Consider the following 22,133-nt stretch of genomic DNA (forward strand, 5'->3'; position numbering starts at 1 on the left):
GAACAGTGCAGTCAGGCGGTAGGGAAAGCAAGTAGGATGCTTGGCTGCATAGCTAGAGGTATAACAAGCAGGAAGAGAGAGATTATGATTCCGCTATATAGAGTGCTGGTGAGACCACATTTGGAATATTGTATTCCGTTCTGGAGACCTCATCTACAAAAAGATATTGACAAAATTGAAAGGGTCCAAAGACGGGCTACAAGAATGGTGGAAGGTCTTAAGCATAAAACGTATCAGGAAAGACTTCATCAACTCAATCTGTATAGTTTGATATTTTTAAAAAAAAGAAATTGAGTTTGATACCCCTGGTGTGGAATCATTTGGCAAAGGTTGTGGTACTGTATGTCAGTCGTTTTAACACTGAGTGCGATGTAAAGTTGTTTTCATTTTTGGCCCTGCTATTAGCAGAGATTCTAATGTAGGAAACAAAGCAGGAAGTTGAAATTCAGAGAAGTTGGTGGGAAAATGTTTATTATGGAAGGTGTTATAAGTAGAAGAATGACATAAGTAAATGGAGATTCGCTTGAAATCAACACTGGGATTCCCCATGCAAAATTTGAATGATATGAACAAACTGTTATATAATATTTAAGGACAGGTAACATCCCATAGAAGTATATAGCTTGGCTCAACACAGCAAGGAACCGAAGCATCATCTCTGCTTTATTTAAACTTTTTCAAGATACCACAAATATTTAAAAAAATAGCCTTTTTATATTTCTTTTCCCCTCGTTCATTTAAGGCAAATTTAATGAGGAAGAGTTTTACCTACCTATTTAAGACCCACCCAAATCAACTCTGTTGGCGTTAAACGTTTCTTTTGTTAAGATTAAACATTGCTGTATGTGGATTATTATTTTTTTTAAAGATGCTTTTGCAAAAAAATTTGGATTTTGAATAGAACACATCGGTGCAAAATAGGAATTGCACCCACAGGCGCTTTGCAAGTTCACCTGCTTAGTACAATTGAGTTCACAATTTTCCCTCTGGCCTGGAATTTTAATACCAACTTGGGGGGGGGAAATAGGTGCCAAAAATGTATAATTAAAATAAATTGTTTTGGAGGGTGAATAGGTGAATGAAGCAACAGGAAGCATAGCTTTCTGCATCAGGCCAGCTAGACATAAAGCATACAAAAAAATAAACCTCAAACATAAACAGAAAAGCAACATTAGAGTATAAATTTTAGCATTTGGTAAAACAAGGGAAAGGTGCGCCAAGCATCCTTGTTTCAAAGAAGTGAATTCAGGAGGAATAGATTGATTTATTTGACTATCGAGGTACAATCACGTGCGAAATCAAGAACCCCACCAAAAATCAACCCCTGGGTGGCGTTAAATTTTGACTTTGTAAGACGGAGCGAGGCTGTATTCCGACAAATAAACAGGAGCACGCGGAGAATACGGGGCGTGGAAGGACGCAAAGGGAGTGTGACATCCCGACGGGTTTTTCCGATTCTTTTCTCATAGCATTTTCCTCTTCTCAAACTCCTGGAGGATTAAAGAAAAAGAGAAAAGGAAAAAAATTGTAACCGAAGCTGCACAGTGGTTAGGATTGCTGGGTTCAGGTTAGCGTGCCCGCGTTCGAGACCAGAGTGTTGTCAAGTGATGAGGTCAGCAATGATACGCCTTCTCCCTCCCACCCTTCTGAAAAGGTATGAAACTACACAGCGGTACCTCGTCTTTACGAACGCCTCTTCTAACGAACTTTTCAAGAGACGAACCCGGTGTTTAAGATTTTTTTTGCCTCTTCTTCCGAACTATTTTTACCTTACGAACCCAAGCCGCCGCCGCTGGGATGCCCCGACTCCGGACTTCCGTTACCAGCCGAAGTGCTGGGATTCCCCTAAGCCTCCTTTCGCTGGGAATCCCTACCTCTGGACTTCCATTGCCAGCCGAAGCGACCGTTCTTGCGCTGCTGGGATTTCCCTGAGGCTCCCCTCGCTGGGATTCCCTTCATTTTTGCCAGCACTGGTTTGAATCCCAGTGAGGGGAGGCTCGGGGGAATCCCAGCAGCGCAAGAATGGGCAACGGAAGTCCGGAGGTGAGGTTTCCTAGTGAGGGGAGCCTCAGGGAAATCCCAGCAGCGCAAGAACGGGCGCTTTGGCTGGCAATGGAAGTCCGGAAGCGGGGATTCCTAGCAGCGCAAGGCAAAAAGGAGTGAGTTTTGGGATTGCACGCATTATTTGCTTTTACATTGATTCCTATGGGAAACATTATTTCATCTTACGAACTTTTCTACTTACGAACCTCGTCACGGAACGAATTAAGTTCGTAAGACGAGGTACCACTGTATTTGTTTAGCTATCAGCCAATGTTCAGACATTGCTTTTCTATCTTCTGAACGTGCATCAATAAACCTGAGTTACTCAATCTCCTTGTGGTCTCCATTCCCTTGACTGGCAACTGCTGTTTGCTGCAACAATTGCTCCAGGTCTCAAGTCGGCAGCCCCGCCCTCCCGGCAATCGCCACCTCACTGGCCAATCCTCTCAACCTGGAGGCACCTTGGCGCCTCTGACATGATTGTATAACAACAATCAATGCTGCAACACTTTCCTCCCAATCGTCTCCCTTTCCCATTTCATCAGGTAGCCACACCCTTCCTGGGATTTGAACCTGGGGCTCTGCCTTGTAAGGCAGTGGCCTTAGCCTCTAGGCTACAAGCTCATATTCTGTATCAGCCTGTACCCAGGGAAGGCAAAAGCCCAATTGGGCTTATTATCAGGGAATGTTTTAGTTTGGGGAAAACAGAGTATCATCTATCTATCTATCTGTCTGTCTACTATCTATGTATCATGCATTAATCAATCAATCAATCAATCAATCAATCCATCCATCCATCCATCCATCCATCCATCTATCTATCTTTCATAGGTGTATCAATCATGCATCTATCAATAATCTATCTATCTATAATCTATCTATCTATCTATCTATCTATCTATCTATCTATCTATCTATCTATCTATCTATCTATCTTACAGAGATGTATCAATCATGCATCTATCAATAATCTATCTATCTATCTATCTATCTTTCATAGGTGTATCAATCATGCATCTATCAATAATCTATCTATCTATCTATCTATCTATCTATCTATCTATCTATCTATCTATCTATCTATCTATCTATCTATCTATCTTTCAGAGATGTATCAATCATGCATCTATCAATAATCTATCTATCTATCTATCTATCTATCTATCTATCTATCTATCTATCTATCTATCTATCTATCCATCCATCCATCCATCCATCCATCCACCCACCCACCCACCCACCCACCCACCATCTATTTATTCTCTCTCTCTCCCCAATCATCTACCTATTTATCATCGATCATCTATTTATTCTCTCTCTCTCTCCTTATCATCCATCTATCCATCTCAGCCTGGCAGGTAACGATTGCCTCATTTAAACCTCGCAAGAAACATGAAACATGAGCTAAGCTGCAGGATCAAATAAGCTTCTGGGACACACATTTCCAAATCCGTCCATTTTTAACCCTGCCTAAGAAAGAAGTCGAGCACACTTCCCAATGGGCCAAGATTTGGATTCCGTCCCAAAGCCTCCTTGTTTATCCCTGTTTTCATGACTAACCTTGTACATCGTGGATCCGAGCTGGGCGGGAGACATACTGACCACGACCCCAGCATTCTGCAGGGCTGCAATCTTCTCCTTGGCTCCACCTTTCCCACCAGCAATAATGGCTCCTGCGTGGCCCATTCTCCTGCCCGGAGGAGCAGTGACTCCGGCTATAAACGAGACCACGGGCTTGGCGTTCGGACCCTGGGGAAGGGGAAAAAGAAGGGCATTCCAAAAAGCCTCACGGAAACACAGTCGGTCTGGGGAGAATAATTAACAGCAGAAATAAAGGATGTCGATTGGCGGGACCCAGGGGAAGAGCCTTCTCTGTGGCGGCCCCGGCCCTCTGGAACCAACTCCCCCCAGAGATTAGAATAGCCCCCACCCTTCTTGCCTTTAGCAAGCTTCTTAAAACCCACCTCTGTCGTCAGCCATGAGGGAATTAAGATATCCTTTCCCCCTAGGCTTCTACAATTTATGTATGGTGCGTTTGTATGTATGATTGGTTTTAAAATAAGGGTTTTTAACTTCTTTAGTATTGGATTGTCGCATGTTGTTTTTACCACTGTTGTTAGCCGCCCCGAGTCTACGGAGATGGGCGGCATACAAATCCAATAAAATGAAATGAAATGAAATGTATCTAAGCCAGGGGTAGGCAAAGTTGGCTCTTCTGTGACATGTGGACTTCAACTCCCAGAATTCCTGAGCAAGCATGATGGGCTCAGGGATTCTGGGACTTGAAGTCCACAAGTCATAGAAGAGCCAACTTTGCCTACCCCTGGTCTAAGCTCTCAGAGGAGGGATGCCAGAACAGCAGTTTGGAGTTTGGGAACCCAGGAATCTGGAGCGGAACTGCAGCGCTGAGCACAAGCAGGTAGAAAATGTCCAGAGATACTTTACTAAAAGAGCCCTCCACTCCTCCACCCGCAACAGAATACCCTACACCAGTGTTTCCCAACCTTGGCCACTTGAAGATATCTGGACTTCAACTCCCAGAATTCCCCAGCCAGCATTCGCTGTCTGGGGAATTCTGGGAGTTGAAGTCCAAATATCTTCAAGTGGCCAAGGTTGGGAAACACTGCCCTACACAGCTAGACTTACAATCCTAGGTTTTGGAAAGCTTAGAGCTACGTGGCCTTCAACCCGACCTCAGCATAGCCCACAAAATCATCTGCTGCAACGTCCTTCCTGTTAATGACTACTTCAGCTTCAACCACAACAACCCACGAGCACACAACAGATACAAACTGAAACTGCTCTAAACTCGACTGCAGGAAATACGACTTTAGTAACCGAGTAGTTGATGCATGGAACTCACTACCAGACTACTGTAATGCTCTCTACATGGGGCTACCTTTGAAGAGTGTTCGGAAACTTCAGATCGTGCAAAATGCAGCTGCGAGAGCAATCATGGGCTTCCCAAGGTATGCCCATGTTGCACCAACACTCCGCAGTCTGCATTGGTTGCCGATCAATTTCCGGTCACAATTCAACTCTTCGAGACTGCCTTCTGCCGCACAAATCCCAGCGGCCGATTAGGTCCCACAGAGTTGGCCTTCTCCCAGTCCCATCGACTGAACAATGTCGTCTGGCGGGACCCAGGGGAAGAGCCTTCTCTGTGGCGGCCCCGGCCCTCTGGAACCAGCTCCCCCCGGAGGTTAGAATTGCCCCCATCCTCCTTGTCTTTCATAAATTTCTTAAAACCCACCAGGCATGGGGGAACTGAGACATCTCCCCCGGGCCTATACAGTTTGTTTATTTATTTATTTATTTATTTATTATTTAGATTTGTATGTCGCCCCTCTCCGCGAACTCGCATGGTATGTTTGTATGTTTTCTTTTAATAAGGGGTTTTTAGTGACTTTTAACTATTAGATTTGTTATATATTGTGTTATTACTGTTGTGAACCGCCTCGAGTCTACGGAGCGGGGCGGCATACAAATATAATAATAATAATAATAATAATAATAATAATAATAATAATAATAATAATAATAATAATAATAATATCATCATCAAAAAAGCACAACAAAGAATGTTCTTTCTGCGCCAGCTCAGGAAGCTCAAACTGCCCAAGGAGCTGCTGATCCAGTTCTACAGAGGAATCGTTGAGTGTGTCATCTGCACCTCTATCACTGTCTGGTTTGGTGCTGCAACCCAACAAGACCGACACAGACTTCAGAGGAGAATCAGAACTGCAGAAAAAACAATTGCTGCCAACCTGCCTTCCATTGAGGACCTGTACACTGCACGAGTCAAAAAGAGGGCGGGGAAAATATTTACTGACCCCTCACATCCTGGACACAAACTGTTTCAACTCCTACCCTCAAAACGTCGCTACAGAGCACTGCACACCAAGACAACTAGACACAAGAACAGTTTTTTCCGAATGCCATCACTCTACTAAACAAGTAATTCCCTCAACACTGTCAGACTTTCTACTAAATCTGCACTTCTATTCTACTAGTTTTTCTCATCATTCCTTTCACCCATTTCCTCCCATGTTGACTGTATGACTGTAACTTGTTGCTTATATCCTAAGATTTTTATTAATGTTGCTTCTTCATTGCTTATTTGACCCCTATGACAATCATTAAGTGTCGTACCACATGATTCTTGACAAATGTATATTTTATTTTATGTACGCTGAGAGCATCTGCACCAAGACAAATTCCTTGTGTGTCCAATCACACTTGGCCAATAAAAATTCTATTCTATTCTATAATAATAATAATAATAATAATAATAATAATAATAATAATAATAACAATATTAATAATAATAATAATAATAATAATAATAATATTAATAATAATAATAATAACCTCCCTGAATGGAAAGAGACGTTTGGAGGCAACCCAATGACTTTGAAGAACTTTTTAAAACAAGCAATCCTCCCCCACCCCTGCCTTTCCAAAAAACCAGTAATTTTCCACCCCAGTCGGAACATTTCTGAAACATTCCCGCTTACAGAGTTATTTTGCTTAAGGAATTCCGCGGCGTCTTCTTCGGCATTCCCACCGATCTCCCCTATCAATATGATCCCGTTAGTGTGCGGATCCTTCAGGAAGACATCCAGGCAGTCAATAAAATTTGTCCCATTAAAGGGGTCCCCTCCAATCCCTGCAAGAAACAAAAAAACCGAATTAAAGACCCACGAACGAGGCGACGTTATTATACGTTCAGAGACGGCTGAAGATTTAGCGTTTAATGTGCATGATTGTATAGCAGATAGGTTTTTATAACAATGTGTTTTAAATTAGTTTTTTTAATTTTTAATATTAGAATGGTATTTATATTGTATTGTTGTTATGTTGTGAGCCGCCCCGAGACTTCGGAGAGGGGCGGCATACAAATCTAATACATTATTACTATTTATTATTATTATTATTATTATTATTATTATTATTATTATTATTATTATTATTATTATTATTAAATAATAACTTTTTTTTAAAATGCCTTTTTTTCTTTTTGCAAGGAATTTCCAAGCCTTCTGGTTTGGGCAAAAATATAAACAATATAAAATACAGTGGTACCTCTACCGGTAAAAGCCTCTACTTACAAACTTTTCTAGATAAGAACCGGGTGTTCAAGATTTTTTTGCTTCTTCTCAAGAACCATTTTCCACTTACAAACCCCAGCATCCAAAACTGTAACCGGAAAAGGCAGGGAGAAGCCTCTGTCGGGCCTCTCTAGGAATCTCCTGGGAGGAAACAGGGCTACAAATGGTGGGGAGAAGCATACATAGGGCCTCTCTGGAATCTCCTGGGAGGAAACAAGGCCGGAAAAGGCAGGAAGAAGCCTCCATGGGGCCTCTCTAGGAATCTCCTGGGAGGAAGCAGGGCCAGAAAAAGCAGGGAGAAGCCTCCGTGGGGCCTCTCTAGGAATCTCCTGGGAGGAAACAGGGCCAGAAAAAGCAGGGAGAAGCCTCCGTGGGGCCTCTCTAGGAATCTCCTGGGAGGAAACAGGGCCAGAAAAAGCAGGGAGAAGCCTCCGTGGGGCCTCTCTAGGAATCTCTTGGGAGGAAACAGGGCCGGAAAAGGCTGGGAGAAGCCTCCGTGGGGCCTCTGTAGGAATCTCCTGGGAGGAAACAGGACCTCCACCCTCCCCGGGTATTGCGCAGTTCATTCCCAATCACCTGAATTCCACCTCTGACATGGCTACAAAATTGTATGTCTTAATTCTCTTTGCAAAATATACATTTGAGAGAAAGGAAGAGGGGGTGGGAAGCGTGTCTACGTAGTTTCTACAATCGTTGGTGTGTGGTCTTACGCAAGAACCGAGCCTCTTTCAAACCCACCAACACAGAAGGACTGTCCCAATCCGACCTGAGTCGTTTGATGGACGGCTTCGTAAGTCAAAGTGCCAGATCTGGATACAATACCTGAGAAAAGGGGGGGGGGGGGACAAAACGGAAGAATGAAGTATCCATATTTGTATGCTGTTTTTATTACTGTTGTTAGCCGCCCCAAGTCTACGGAGAGGGTCGGCATATAAAATCCAATAAATAAATAAAATAAATAAAAGTAGGATAGTTGGGTTCGCCGTTCTCATTCATTCATTCATTCATTCTTTCATTCATTCATTCGATTTCTATGCCGCCCTTCGCATGAGACTCAGGGTGGCTCATAACATATTTAATCCCTGTAAAGCATGGACTGGAATTATTCCAATTTAGTAATTTGGGAATACTAAACCATGTAAAATGGTTATTAAAACAGATTTTGACAATTAGATATTATGGGGGTTCAATCATTTTTAATTTTTTGTCAAATTTGCAGGATGAGAATTACAGAAAACTAAAATCAAACATTTAACATGGTCCTTCTCTAGCCATGCCCAGTTCCTCCAACCGTTCATCCTATGGTTTAACCTTCAATCCCTTAATCATTCTAGTTACTTTTCTCTGCACTTTTTCAAGAGTCTCCAGATCTTTTTTTTATTGTGTGCTGACCAAAACTGGATGCAGTGTTTTAGGTATGATCTTACTAAGGCCTTGTAGAGTGGTCTACACATTCATTTACACACACCTTATCTGCATGCCCTTTTCAAGATATGGACCTTAATTCAAATGTACAATGTAGTGCAAACAGAGCAAGGAGACTTTAAAAAAAAAAAAAACATAGTACAGTGGTACTTCTATCTAAGAACCGGAAAAGGCGGGGAGAAGCCTCCGTGGAGCCTCTGTAGGAATCCCCTGGGAGGAAACAGGGCCGGAAAAGGAGGGAAGAAGCCTCCGTGGAGCCTCTGTAGGAATCCCCTGGGAGGAAGCAGGGCCGGAAAAGGCGGGGAGAAGCCTCCGTGGAGCCTCTGTAGGAATCCCCTGGGAGGAAACAGGGCCGGAAAAGGAGGGAAGAAGCCTCCGTGGAGCCTCTGTAGGAATCCCCTGGGAGGAAGCAGGGCCGGAAAAGGAGGGAAGAAGCCTCCGTGGGGCCTCTTTAGGAATCTCATGGGAGGAAACAGGGCCAGAAAAGGCGGGGAGAAGCCTCCGTGGGGCCTTTCTAGGAATCTCATGGGAGGAAACAGGGCCAGAAAAGGCGGGGAGAAGCCTCCGTGGGGCCTTTCTAGGAATCCCCTCGGAGGAAACAGGGCCGGAAAAGGCAGGGGGAAGCCTCCGTGGAGCCTCTGTAGGAATCTCCTGGGAGGAAACAGGGCCTCCACCCTCCCTGTGGTTTCCCCAATCGCACACATTATTTGCTTTTACATTGATTCCTATGGGAAAAATTGCTTCTTCTTACAAACTGTTGTACTTAAGAACCTGGTCACGGGACGAATTAAGTTCGTAAGTAGAGGTACCACTGTACGTTATATAATTTTTTTCCACTAGAACTTACCGATTCTTCCTTTCTTGTGAATGTGGCCAGGCATGATACCAATTTTACATTCTCCGGGCTAAAAAAACAAAATAAAACCGCAAAACATGATCAGATTGGATTTCGGTGTCTATTTTTAAACCTGTTGCAGAAGTTACTCGAAAAGCAGAAATAACAAAGCCTCTGTTTGCAAGGATTCAGAATACAAAACCTCTGACTTTCAAACTCATGTGTCGCGGACTGTCAGCCCTGCGTAAGTGGCGCTAATCAAGCTGGCTTTGTTTTTTAAAGTTTGTTTTCACTAATGTCATTAAAGGACCTCCCTAAAGCGCAACGTGGGAAAGGATGGCTTGTAAAACATCCTCAATCTTGGCTGCACTCAATAGTGGTGTAACCGAGTCTGGAGAAACAGAATGAGCACCTGCAAGCTACAATTGGATTTTTGATTTTATATTTCCCCATGCCTAATACGAACGCTAGACCACCTGAAGGTTAAGAAGAGGTGGGATCAATTCAAAGGGTAACGGCAGAGATCAGGTTGGAATATTTATTATCCAAAGATTCATATTATACTTTTTTTTTCCCCCTCCAAGAGTTAAAGACAGTTTCCATGGGATAGCCTTCATTTTAGCCTCATGGCCTCAACCCGATAGGATATGAAAGGAAAGAGGGGGGGGAAAGAAGGGAGGAAAGTGGGAAGGGGAGAGGACAGGAGAGGAGAGGGCAAGGAGAGGTGGGGAGGGAGAAGGAGAGGGAGGGAGAGAGGGGGAGGAAGGAAAGAGAAAGGGGAAAGGAGGAGAGGAGAAAGAGAGGGAAAAGGAAAAGGAAGACAGGGAAGGGAAAAGAAAGGGGAGGAAAGTGGGAAGGGGAGAGGACAGGAGAGAGAAGAGGGCAAGGAGAGGTGGAGAGGGAGAAGGAAAGGGAGGGAGGGAGAGAGGGGGAGGAAGGAAAGAGAAAGGAAAGGGAATGGGGAAAGGAGACGGAAAAGGAAAGGAAGTCAGGAAAGGGAAGGGAAATAAAGGAAGGGGAGGGAAAGGGGGAGGAAAGGGGAAAGGAAAGGAAGGAAAAGGAAAAGAAAGGGGAACACAGGAAAGGAAAGGGAAGAGAGGAGAGAAAGAGAGGGGAGGAAAGTGGGAAGGGGAGAGGAGAAGGAGGAGGAGGAGGAGGAAGAAGAAGAAGAAGGAGAAGGAGAAGGAGAAGAAGGAGAAGAAGGAGAAGAAGGAGAAGAAGGAGAAGAAGGAGAAGAAGGAGAAGGAGAAGAAGGAGAAGGAGAAGAAGGAGAAGAAGGAGAAGAAGGAGAAGAAGGAGAAGAAGGAGAAGAAGGAGAAGAAGGAGAAGAAGGAGAAGAAGGAGAAGAAGGAGAAGAAGGAGAAGAAGGAGAAGAAGGAGAAGAAGGAGAAGAAGGAGAAGAAGGAGAAGAAGGAGAAGAAGGAGAAGAAGGAGAAGAAGGAGAAGGAGAGGAAGGAGAGGAAGAAGAAGAAGAAGAAGGAGAAGAAGGAGAAGAAGAAAGGGAGGAGGAGAAAGGAAAGGAGGACGAGGAATAATAAGAAGGAGGAGGAGGAGAAAGAGAAAGAAGAAGAGGAGGTGGAGGAAGAGGAAGAAGAGGAAGAATGAGAAGGGGAGGAGGAGAAAGGAAAGGAGAAAGAGGAAGGAGAAGAGGAGGAGTGGAGGAAGAGGAAGAAGAGGAGGAGAAGGAGAAGGAGGAGGAGGAAGAGGAAGAAGAAGGTGGAGGAAGAGGAAGAAGGAGAAGAAGAAGAAAAGGAGGAGGAGGAGAAAGAAGAAGAAGAAGAAGAAGAAGGAGAAGAAGAAGATGCCCCCTCCCCCCTCCGCCACCGGCTTCTCCCTCCCAAGCCACCCTCCCCCCCCCCCCTTACGTTGATGACTCCCGGGCAATTGGGGCCGACCAGCCGGGTCTTGTCCTGACGAAGCAACCTGTGCTTGACGCGCACCATGTCCTGCTGGGGAATACCTTCTGTAATGCACACAACAAGGGAGATTTCTGCGTCAATGGCTTCATTGATGGCAGCGGCAGCGAAGGGCGGCGGCACGTATATGGACGAGGCGGTAGCACCCGTTTTTACTTTGGCCTAAGATCCAAACACACTGCTTTTAAAAACACAAAAAAATCACCCCTCTGCGGAGGCATCCAGCATGCTGTAACAACACATCTGTCGCTTTCCCCCCTTTTTTTTGCACCTCTAGGTTTTTCTGAGGTGCCACCACAAAGAAGGCTCAACCTTAACTGACATCCGTAAGGACTCTGGGGGCAAGAATCGGCCACCCACCCACTCACCCATCAGCAAATAGCTGACCAATGAAAGACACGGCCCATGTTAGAAACATAGAAGATTGACAGCAGAAAAAGACCTCCTGGGGAAGATTTATTTATTTATTTGTTTGTTTGTTTGTTTGTTTGTTTGCTTGCTTGCTTGCTTGCTTGCTTATTTATTTATTTATTTATTTATTTATTTATTTATTTATTTATTTATTTATTTATCAGATTTGTATGCCGCCCCTCTCCGCAGACTCGGGGCGGCTCACAGCAATAATAATACAATGTAAACAAATCTAATATTTAAGTTAATTTAAAAACCCCAATTTAGAAACCAATCATACATACTGACATACCATGCATAAATTTTATAAGCCTAGGGGGAAGGAAAGTCTCAATTCCCCCGTGCCTGATGACAGAGGTGGGTTTTATGGAGCTTACGAAAGGCTAGGAGGGTGGGGGCAACTCTGATATCTGGGGGGAGTTGGTTCCAAAGGGTCGGGGCTGCCACAGAGAAGGCTCTTCCCCTGGGCCCCGCCAAACGACATTGTTTAGTTGACGGGACCCGGAGAAGGCCAACTCTGTGGGACCTAACTGGTCGCTGGGATTCGTGCGGCAGAAGGCGGTCCCGGAGATATTCTGGTCCGGTGCCATGAAGGGCTTTATAGGTCATCACCAACACTTTGAATTGTGACCGGAAACTGATCAGCAACCAATGCAGATGGTTAGTACCTCGTTAGGGCTTCGAAAAAGTTACATTCTGAGTATAAGACGCACACAAATTTTCAGTCTCTTTTAGGGGGGAACAGTACGAAAAATATGATAAGCTTTGCTGAGCAGAGTTTGCAGGATTTATTTATTTATTTATTTATTGGATTTATATGCCGCCCCGCTCCAGAGACTCGGGGCGGCTAACAGCGACAATAAAACAGTGTACAATAGTAATTTGGTATTGATGATTAAAAATCAATTAATATAATAACCAAACATACATACATACATACCATGCATAGAATTGTAAAGGCCTAGGGGGAAAGAGGATCTCAATTCCCCCATGCCTGGTGGCAGAGGTGGGTTTTAAGTTGTTTACGAAAGGCAAGGAGGGTGGGGGCAGTTCTAATCTCTGGGGGGAGTTGGTTCCAGAGGGCTGGGGCCACCACAGGGAAGGCTCTTCCCCTGGGTCCCAGGATGAGGTTCAAACGGCTGATAATTCCGTATCTTGACAAAGGCTCATAGCTATTTTTAAGAGCAGCACCATACAATGAAACGAATGAATGAAATGTGGTTTCGGCCCCCTTACCTCCTCGACGGAATTAAAAACTGGAAGTCCCAAGTGGCTTTTGCCGCCTTTGCCTGGCGAAATCCCTCCTACTAAAGAGGTGCCGTACTCCAAGGCCTGCTGGCTGTGGAAAGTGCCCTGTGGTGGACAGGAGGGGAGCAAAAAAAGAAGCAGAAATTGATTCAAACCGAGGGAGGGAGGAAGGCAATGGGGAGACAAAACACAGACAGTCCTCAACTTGCACCACCCACAATTAAGCCCCAAATTTCCATTGCTAAGTAAGACGTTTGCAAAATGAGCTTTGTCCAGTCTTGGAACATTTCTGGCTGCAGAGACGAAGCGAATCCCTGCTGCTGTTGTGTTGAGGCAGTCACACGATCGTTAAAGAGATCTGACTTCCCTCGTTGACTTTGCTCATCAGAAGGCGGCAAAATGGGATCACGTGACCTTCCGCCCCACCAACCCTCAGGACACCGCACCCACCATAAATAAGAGACAGTTGCCAAGCATCTGATAGAGACAGATAGACAGAGAAATACATATTAAAAAGAGAGGTAGAGAGAGATGACTATGATAGATAGATGATAGATAGATAGATAGATAGATAGATAGATAGATAGATAAGATAGAAGATAGATAGATAAGATAGATGATAGATAGATTAGATAGATAGATAGATAGATAGATAGATAGATAGATAGATAGATAGATAGATAGATAGATAGATGATAGATAGAAGATAGATAGATAGATGACAGAAGATAGATAGATAGATAGATAGATAATGATAGATAAGATAGTAGATAGATAAGATAGATGATAGATAGATAGATGATAGATAAGATAGATAGATGATAGTAGATATATATATATATGTATGTATGTATGTATGTATGTAGGTAGGTAGGTAGGTAGGTAGGTAGGTAGGTAGATAGATAGAGAGAGAGAGAGAAGATAAATAGATAGATAGATAGATAGATAGATAGATAGATAGATAGATAGAAGATAGATAGATGATAGAGAGAGAGAAAGAGATAGATAGATAGATAGATAGATAGATAGATAGATAGATAGATAGATAGATAGATAGATAGATAGATAGATAGATGAAAGGTAGGTAGTTAGGTGGATAGATAGTAGGCTGCAGTACTGCACTCTAACCACTCTTAGACAGACAGATATGTGTAGACAGACAGACAAACTCTGTGGTGTGTTTGTGTGTTATGTATGTGTATGGGTAGATATATAATTTATTTGAGAGCGGGCAACATAATTTCATTTTTGATGTGGGCCAGTGTGCTCCCAGTAAAAAAATGACAATAAAGGTTATTTCATCTTGTCTTGTCTCTCATGCAACTGTGTTGCTATGTCCCTGAAGTGTAGTTATGTGACCTTGAGAGAGAGAGAGAGACAGAGAAAGTGAACAAGACCACCAGAACCTCAGATTTGGATCTTAAATCCCTTTTCTGGGGGGATCCATTGTAAACTTCAAAGAGTCGCTAATCAACCGATCTAAGTTAGAGGCTTATCTGTATTTCTGATCTCTGCAATAAGGAAGCCCTGAGAAGGAATTCTAAGTTAATCGCAAACTTAGAGCAAAAGCTACTGGATGACAACATGAGGAAAGGTACAAGAAATTGACCATTCGGGCACGCACCTGTTTACCAGTGAAACCTTGACAAATAACCTTTGTATCTTTAGTGATGTACAGGTTTTTCCGGGTGGCTGAATAGGAGCAATGCCGTACCCCATTCTTCTGCACTATAAATGACAACAAAAAAGGAAAAATGATGAGTTATTCATCTTTAGAGCATTTCTGCAGATCTTCAGCAGCTTAAGGTGCATCATTATTGCTTCCTTCAAAATTGTAAGACAGACACCCTGCTATTTAAAACAAAAATACATTGGAAGAATTGCATAGGAAAAAGCTGTCATCTGCCGTCAGATTTCTATGTTTCTATGTTTAAGCCCGCAACTGTATTGTCTTCCTCTTAAGTTCTTTATACACTGCCCCAAAAAATTAAGAGAACACTTAAACAACACAATATAACTCCAAGTAAATCAAACTTCTGTGAAATCAAACTGTCCACTTAGGAAGCAACGCTGATTGACCATCAATTTCACCTGCCGTTGTGCACATTCAACTTTGTACAGAACAAAGTATTCAATGAGAATATTTCATTCATTCAGATCTAGGATGTGTTATTTGAGGGTTCCCTTTATTTTTTTGAGCACTATCTATCTATCTATCTATCTATCTATCTATCTATCTATCTATCTATCTATCTATCTATCTATCTAATTTGTATGCCGCCCCTCTCCGTAGACTCGGGGCGGCTCACAGCAGTGATAGAAACAATGTACAATACAAATCTAACAATACAAAGTTAAAAACCCATAATTTAAAAAACATGCACACAACACACCATAAATAAATTATATAGGCCTGGGGAAGATATTTCAATTCCCCTATGCCTGACGACAGAGAATTTAGAAACCAATCATACATACTAGCATACCATGCATAAATATTATAAGCCTAGGGGGAGCAAAGTGTCAATTCCCCCATGCCTAACGACAAAGGTGGGTTTTAAGGAGCTTACGAAAGGCTAGGAAGGTGGGGGCAACTCTGATATCTGGGGGGAGTTGGTTCCAAAGGGTCGGGGCCGCCACAGAGAAGGCTCTTCCCCTGCGTCCCGCCAAATGACATCGTTTAGTCGACGGGACCCGGAGAAGGCCAACTCTGTGGGACCTAACCGGTCGCTGGGATTCGTGCGGCATAGTTCTGAACAGTATAGTTCTGATCCATCCCAGTACACTGCAATTAAACTTATTTTAATTTCAACCTATTAAAAAAAAAGAAGAGCCGAGACTTGCAACTGCAACACGATTGTAAGAATGATCTACTTTAATCATGTAGATAAGGAAAGAAGCCAGGCTCCATAATGTTGAGCAACAAGGTAAAATGAGAAACTGGGTTCCACCATGTTTCAACATATTAATGTTTGTTAGTTGTTACAAAGGATGGACCAGGTGTGGAGAGGAACCGAGTAGATCCCTGTGTTTGCACCTTTAATGGCACTTCTTAAATTCTCCAGAAAAAAAAGAAGAAGTAAACAAGCTGTAATTGGAAGATGTAGCTCAGTACAGTGGTACCTCGACATACGAGTTTAATTCCTGCCAGAGCTGACCTCGTATGTCGATCATCTCGTATCTCAAACAAATGCACTTAGATTTGGCTTTTCGCGCGGAGACAACTGGAAAAAAATTGAATTCTTGCGCCACCTAGTGGACGCTCGGCTCGTATCCCAAATTTGAGCTCGGGTGTCGAACAGAAATTTTGCCCGCGTCGCAGCTCGTAACTTGAAATACTCGCATGTGGAGCAGCTCGTATCTAGAGGTACTACTGTATATCCAGGAGAACTGAGGTTTAAAAACTCTGGTTAACAGTCTTCACTAATTCTCCAACCAAATGTGAATTACATCAAATATATAGATGTAGCCAACATTCCAGTTAGGAACATTAAGGAGTGAGACCCTATACTGGAGGGATGTCTAACTTTAGCCACTTAGTAGATTAGAGTAGTAGATTAGAGTAATAGATGCTTGGAACAAACTTCCAGCAGACGTTGTTGGTAAATCTCCGGGACCGCCTTCTGCCGCACGAATCCCAGTGACCGATTAGATCCTACAGAGTTGGCCTTCTCCGGGTCCCATTGACTAAACAATGTCGTTTGGCGGGTCCCAGGGGAAGAGCCTTCTCTGTGGCGGCCCCGACCCTCTGGAACCAGCTCCCCCCTGAGATTAGAACTGCCCCCACCCCCCTTGCCTTCCGCAACCTCCTTAAAACCCACCTCTGCCGTCAGGCATGGGGGAACTGAGATATCTTCCCCAGGCCTATACTGTTTATGTATGGTATGTTGTGTGCATGTTTTTTAAATTATGGGTTTTTAGCTTTCTAATTATTGAATTTGTATTATATTGTTTTCTGTTGCTGTTGTGAGCCGCCCCGAGTCTGTGGAGAGGGGCGGCATACAAATTTAATAAATAAATAAATAAATCCATAGTAACTGAATTTAAACATGCCTGGAATAAAGATAGATCCAACCTAAGATAAAATACAGGAAATAGTATAAGGGCAGACTAGATGGACCAGGAGGTCTTTTTCTGCCGTCAATCTTCTATGTTTCTATGTTTTAAGACTTTGTGGACTTCCAACTCGCAGAATTCCGCAGCCAGCCAAGGAATCCTGGGAATTGAAGTCCACAAGTCTTAAAAGTTGCCAAGGTTGGACACCTCTGCTATAGTGGGTGTCACCCATATCTCATTATTGTTGCAGTAGTTACCGTACCTCTTGTTTAATGAATTACAGAGCAATTAAGACTCCTATCTTTGCCCTACATAGTATTTATCCAGGAACTGAAATACATACTGCATGATTACATTTTTAATTTTGCTGTTTTAAGAAAATGAAGGAATGTGGGTCAACAGGGCTAGGAGCGAAATGAACCAATGCAACTCTAGAGATTCTCCTGCAGAGATTGACAATTGTTTTGGCATCTTATAAGTACAAATAAATAGGAGTTTGAATGTTTTCGAGGAGCCAGGATGGAAAGACCAGTTTGCGCACATGACACCAAGTAAACTTTCCAAGCAGAATTGTCACCTGGATCAAGTGCCCTGCCCCATCTGTAAACAAGACACACTTTTGTGAGGGTAGCATACACACAAGCTGCCTGTACAGGGGAGATATCAACTCATCGCAATTCCAGCCATGAAAGTATCCAATTCTTGTTCTCTGCAGATTAGTCCAAAAAGACACACACCAAACGATAGAAGGAAAACCAAAAGTCTTTATCAACAGAAAAGCAGAAAAAACTCCCTTTTTAAATGTCAAAGGGATTTTCTGGTACACACAAGGCACAGGTTAAATGCAATCCAATTTCTCACCCAGTAACTGGGAAATTGAGTCCAATTCCAAAGGCCACACACAGTCTTTAACAGCAAAACCACGATTTTGACGAAACTATGAATCAGATAAACTTCCATAAGGCTAAACCAGCTCACTGCTCTTTTTATCTATAGCACTAATTACAGCAGCCCCACCCAACCACAGGTGGCCTCACTTATCTCCTGTAATAATCCTTCAGTTGTTCTCTCCTATGCATCACTCTATGCATGCAAGGGTCCGTCATAAGTTCTTGTTCAGAATCCAAGGATGATAAGGATGATTGATCTCCTCCTGGGCTGTCTGCCAAACTCCCCTCTTCCCTGCTACTCACGCTTCCTTCGTCAGGAGATTCTATCGGGAGCAAAACAGGCCTGTGGCATGTGGATGTTTCCCCCACCTCCACCTCCACATTCCTTGGGGCAGGAGCTGGGCCAGAGCCAACCACAACACCAGATATTCAGGATACAAACAGATCTGCCATTGTTCAAACGCAAAGAAACCGTTTTGTAGAGTTTCTAAGGATCCATTATATAGAACCCATACCAACTACACCAACTTCAGAACCAACTAAAGAGGTTTAGTTAAAGACACCCAAGATGCCCCAAAACCTAGAAAACAAAAAGTACAACAGCTCTGTGAATTTATGTAAGGCTCAATCCCTAAGGGCAATAATCAGTGGGACAACTTGTCTCCAGAAGTTGTGGGTGCTCCAGTATTGGAGGTTTGTGTGAAATAGGGTGTAGGGCAGGGGTCCCCAAACTTGGCAACTTTAACGTTATGGACTTCAACTCCCAGAAGCTATGCTGGCTGGAGAATTCTGGGAATTTAAGTCCACAAGTCTTAAAAGTTGCCAAGTTTGAAGACCTCTGGGGTATGGTTTCTGCTTGAGCACGGGGTTGGACTAGAAGATCTCCAAGGTCCCTTCCAACTTTGTTATTCTTTTATGCTGTTTCCAGCAACATAGTTAAGATCACTCTTTTTTGCAACCAGGGAAAGATTTTTAATTATTAAAGATGTCCCACCATCACCAAATCAATCACAATAAGCAATATATTTATTCCTGTCGGACTCTATTGTTTTAAGGATCTCAGAGGTGGAGTCATGCAATCCAAGACTAGCTCAACTTCGCAGTAATTAAATATTTGCTTGTTTGTTTATTTATTTTTTTGCTTGCCTATTATTTTAAAATGTACTTAATATTCCTTCCTCCTCCTGTTTTCTCTCACAACGGCAATCTTGTGTGATGAGTTGGGTGAGACAGGCTGGCCCAAAGTTGCCCAGTTGGAATTGGAACTCATAGAACCGTCAAAAAATGAGGGGAAAAGAAAAAGTGCTACCTTTTTCGCAATTGAAACAGAAAGTTATTATGGTTTATTTAACAAATGTCAAAACTGCAATTAAAAGCTGAGAAAAGGGAAATTATCCTGCATTAACAGGAAGTGAACACAAGGCAATCCTGCCTATATTAGGGATAAAAACATGTAACAGAGGGTGAAAAGTATCAATCTTTGTTGCTTTGGAACAAATTTGGAAAATTTGAAAAATTTAAAATCCAATGTGGGTGCAGCATTATAACCCTACAGCCACTTAGTACTGGGAAAGCAAACAGCCAGAAACAGCCGGAGCACAAGGCCAGGATGTATTCTTACTCGATGAAAAATATTTATTTACATCCCATATTTTATTATTTTTACAAATAGCCTGTGAAACACTTCCTCTTTCCCCCACAACAACAATCCTGTGAGTTGGGTTGGGTAGAAACAGAAACAGGGAGAGAGGAGACAGAGAAAGACAGAGAGACAGAGATAGAGAGACAGACAGACAGGAAAAGAAAGAAAGAGAGAGAGAGAGAAAAAGAGAGAAGGAAGGAAAGAAGGAAAGAAGGAAAGAAAGAAAGAAAGAAAGAAAGAAAGAAAGAAAGAAAGAAAGAAAGAAAGAAAGAAAGAAAGAAAGAAAGAGTGTCTGTGTGTATAGATATGTGTGTCTGGCTCGGTTACCCAAATAGGTTTCATGGCTAAGGCAATACTAGAACTCACCATCTCCTGGCAACTGGCCCAAAGTCACCCACCAACTTTCATGGCTAAGGCAGAACTATAATTCAGTCTCCTGGTGAATGGCACAAAATCCCTCAGGTGGCTTTTGCGCATAAGGTGGGACTAAAAACTCACTGACTCCTGGTGATTGGCCCAAAATCACCCAGGTGGCATTAGTGTCTAAAGCGGGACTAGAACTCCCAGTCTCCTGGTGATTGGCTCCAAGTCACAGTTGTCTTTCATAGCTAAGGAGGGTCTAGAACTCACAGTCTCCTGGCCATTCGCCCAAATTTACCTAGTCAGCTTTCATAGGTAAGGTAGAACTAATTAGAACTAAATAGAAATCTAATAAATTAATAAATAAACTCACCATCACCTGCTTTTTGACCAGGTGCCTTAACCACTGGGACTAAACTTTAACTCTTTGAATCCGTTCATTTCCAGGAATAATAATAATAATAATAATAATAATAATAATAATAATAATAATAATACTGCTGCTGCAAAGAGGCCACAACCGTCTTGTAGCTCACAAGCCTAACTCTAGCAGAAATAAAGCTCAGGAAATTGCCTGCAAGTTATTTTCATTTATTCCATTTTTAGTTCATTCCATTTTTATTTTATTTTATTCTGCGTTTTAGGTCATGCAAGGCTAAAGCTCCTGCATGGGTCTCCCCCAAACGATCCTTACCCTAGGCACAGGGAATGAAGGGAAGTAGGGGGGGGAAAGGTGGTCACAGAAGAAGAGAGAAGCCCTGATGGCCGGGGATAATGGGAGTTGTAATTCAGGACAAAAAAAAAAAGAGGCCAGGCTGGCAAGGGAGGAAAAAAGATACTCCAGGTTGAAGAAAGAGGGGGGGAAAGGCAGGCCAGGCCCTTTTACTGGACCTTAAATGGACCCATGGTCAGGAGAGGGCCAGCTGGGGATGATGGAGGACGTAGTCCCTGTTATTCCATTTTAAATTCATTCCATTTATTTCATTTTATTCTAGGTTTTTAGGTTACTCAAAGCCAAAGTTCCTGGATGGGATTCCCCCAAAAGGACCCTTCCTTTGAAGTTAAAAGACATTGGGGGGAAAAGGGGAGGTCCCAGAAAAAGCCCTGACAGCTGGGGATAATGGGAGTTGTAGTTTAGGACAAAAAAAAGCCACACTGGCAAGGTGGGGGGGATGCTCCAGGTTGGCAGGAGGGGAAAAAAAAGCCAGGTCAGGCCTGTCGCCAAACGTGAACTGGACCCATGGCCAGGAGGGCAAACTGGGAATGATGGGAAAGGTAGTCCCTCTCCCTCCCCGGTTCTTGCCAGCTTTGGCCCAGCTTTCCCTCGCCTTTGGACTACATCTCTCCCCCTCCCTATCATCCCCAGCAGGCCTCGCCCTAAAAACGGCCGCGTGGAAGTGGGTGGGGATGATGGACTTTGCAGTCACACAAGAGCAACCCCCTCCACCGAGGTCACGTGACCCCGGCCGGAAGGGGAGGGCGCCCCCCCTTCGGCCGGTCACACACAGAGACTTACGAAGCAGAAGGAGGCGGCCGAGGCCTCCGGCGCCGCTTCCGCAGCAAGACATCGCCGCCGTCCCCACAGTGCCTCCAGTAGGGCCGCCAATGACAAGGGGCACGGGCCCGGATGGCGCTTAAGGCCCGCCTCTTCCGGTTGGGTCCTCAGGATTTTTTCTCCCTTATCCGACTGCGTCGCGCATGCGTCGGAAAGCGCGAAGGGTGTCTTTTGCGCCTGAGCGGAGCGCTCTTTCGGTCCTTCCCTCCCCCTCTCCCCGCGCCACCCCCAGAACAACAGGGATCCTTGTGCGTTCACGAGGAAGGCCGTTTTTCTTATCCGGCCGTGGGAGCTTGGGACAATTAGACGTTTAATCCCATTAGGCACTTAGGTGTCTAATCCTAGGGAGGAGGGTCCTCCCCACTCTTGCCGCGAGGGATTGTGGGGCATGTAGTTCAGGCAAGAAATACCTTAAGCCTCTTTGCAATGGAGCTGACCGCTGAGTGAAGGGCGCCGTTCCCACCGTGTGCAAATAGTCCTCACCTTACGACCCCAGTTGAGCCCACAATTTATGTTGCTAGGGGTGTGGATTAAGTGCGTTTTGCTCCATTTTAAGACTTTCCTTGCCACGTTTGTTCAGTGAATCCCTGCGGTTGTTAAGTGAGTAACATGGTGGTTAAGTGAATCTGGTGAGAAGGAGG

General features: G+C 43.8%; 1 protein-coding gene across 1 annotated transcript; it reads right to left on the reverse strand.

The window, feature by feature from the left end:
* Window positions 1-454: 454 nt before the first annotated feature.
* SUCLG1 (succinate-CoA ligase GDP/ADP-forming subunit alpha) lies at window positions 455-21,811 on the reverse strand. Its single transcript, XM_070756879.1, has 9 exons — window positions 21,454-21,811; window positions 14,614-14,717; window positions 12,978-13,094; window positions 11,280-11,492; window positions 9,427-9,484; window positions 7,893-7,976; window positions 6,561-6,712; window positions 3,604-3,792; window positions 455-1,490 (listed from the first exon to the last, which is right to left on the reverse strand). Exons 1-9 carry the CDS (start codon window positions 21,503-21,505, stop codon window positions 1,464-1,466), a joined length of 996 nt encoding a protein of 331 aa, XP_070612980.1. The 5' UTR covers window positions 21,506-21,811; the 3' UTR covers window positions 455-1,463.
* Between the last annotated feature and the right edge of the window lie 322 nt (window positions 21,812-22,133).

The sequence above is a fragment of the Erythrolamprus reginae genome, chromosome 7, assembly GCF_031021105.1.
Source record: "Erythrolamprus reginae isolate rEryReg1 chromosome 7, rEryReg1.hap1, whole genome shotgun sequence".
NCBI lineage: Eukaryota > Metazoa > Chordata > Lepidosauria > Squamata > Dipsadidae > Erythrolamprus > Erythrolamprus reginae.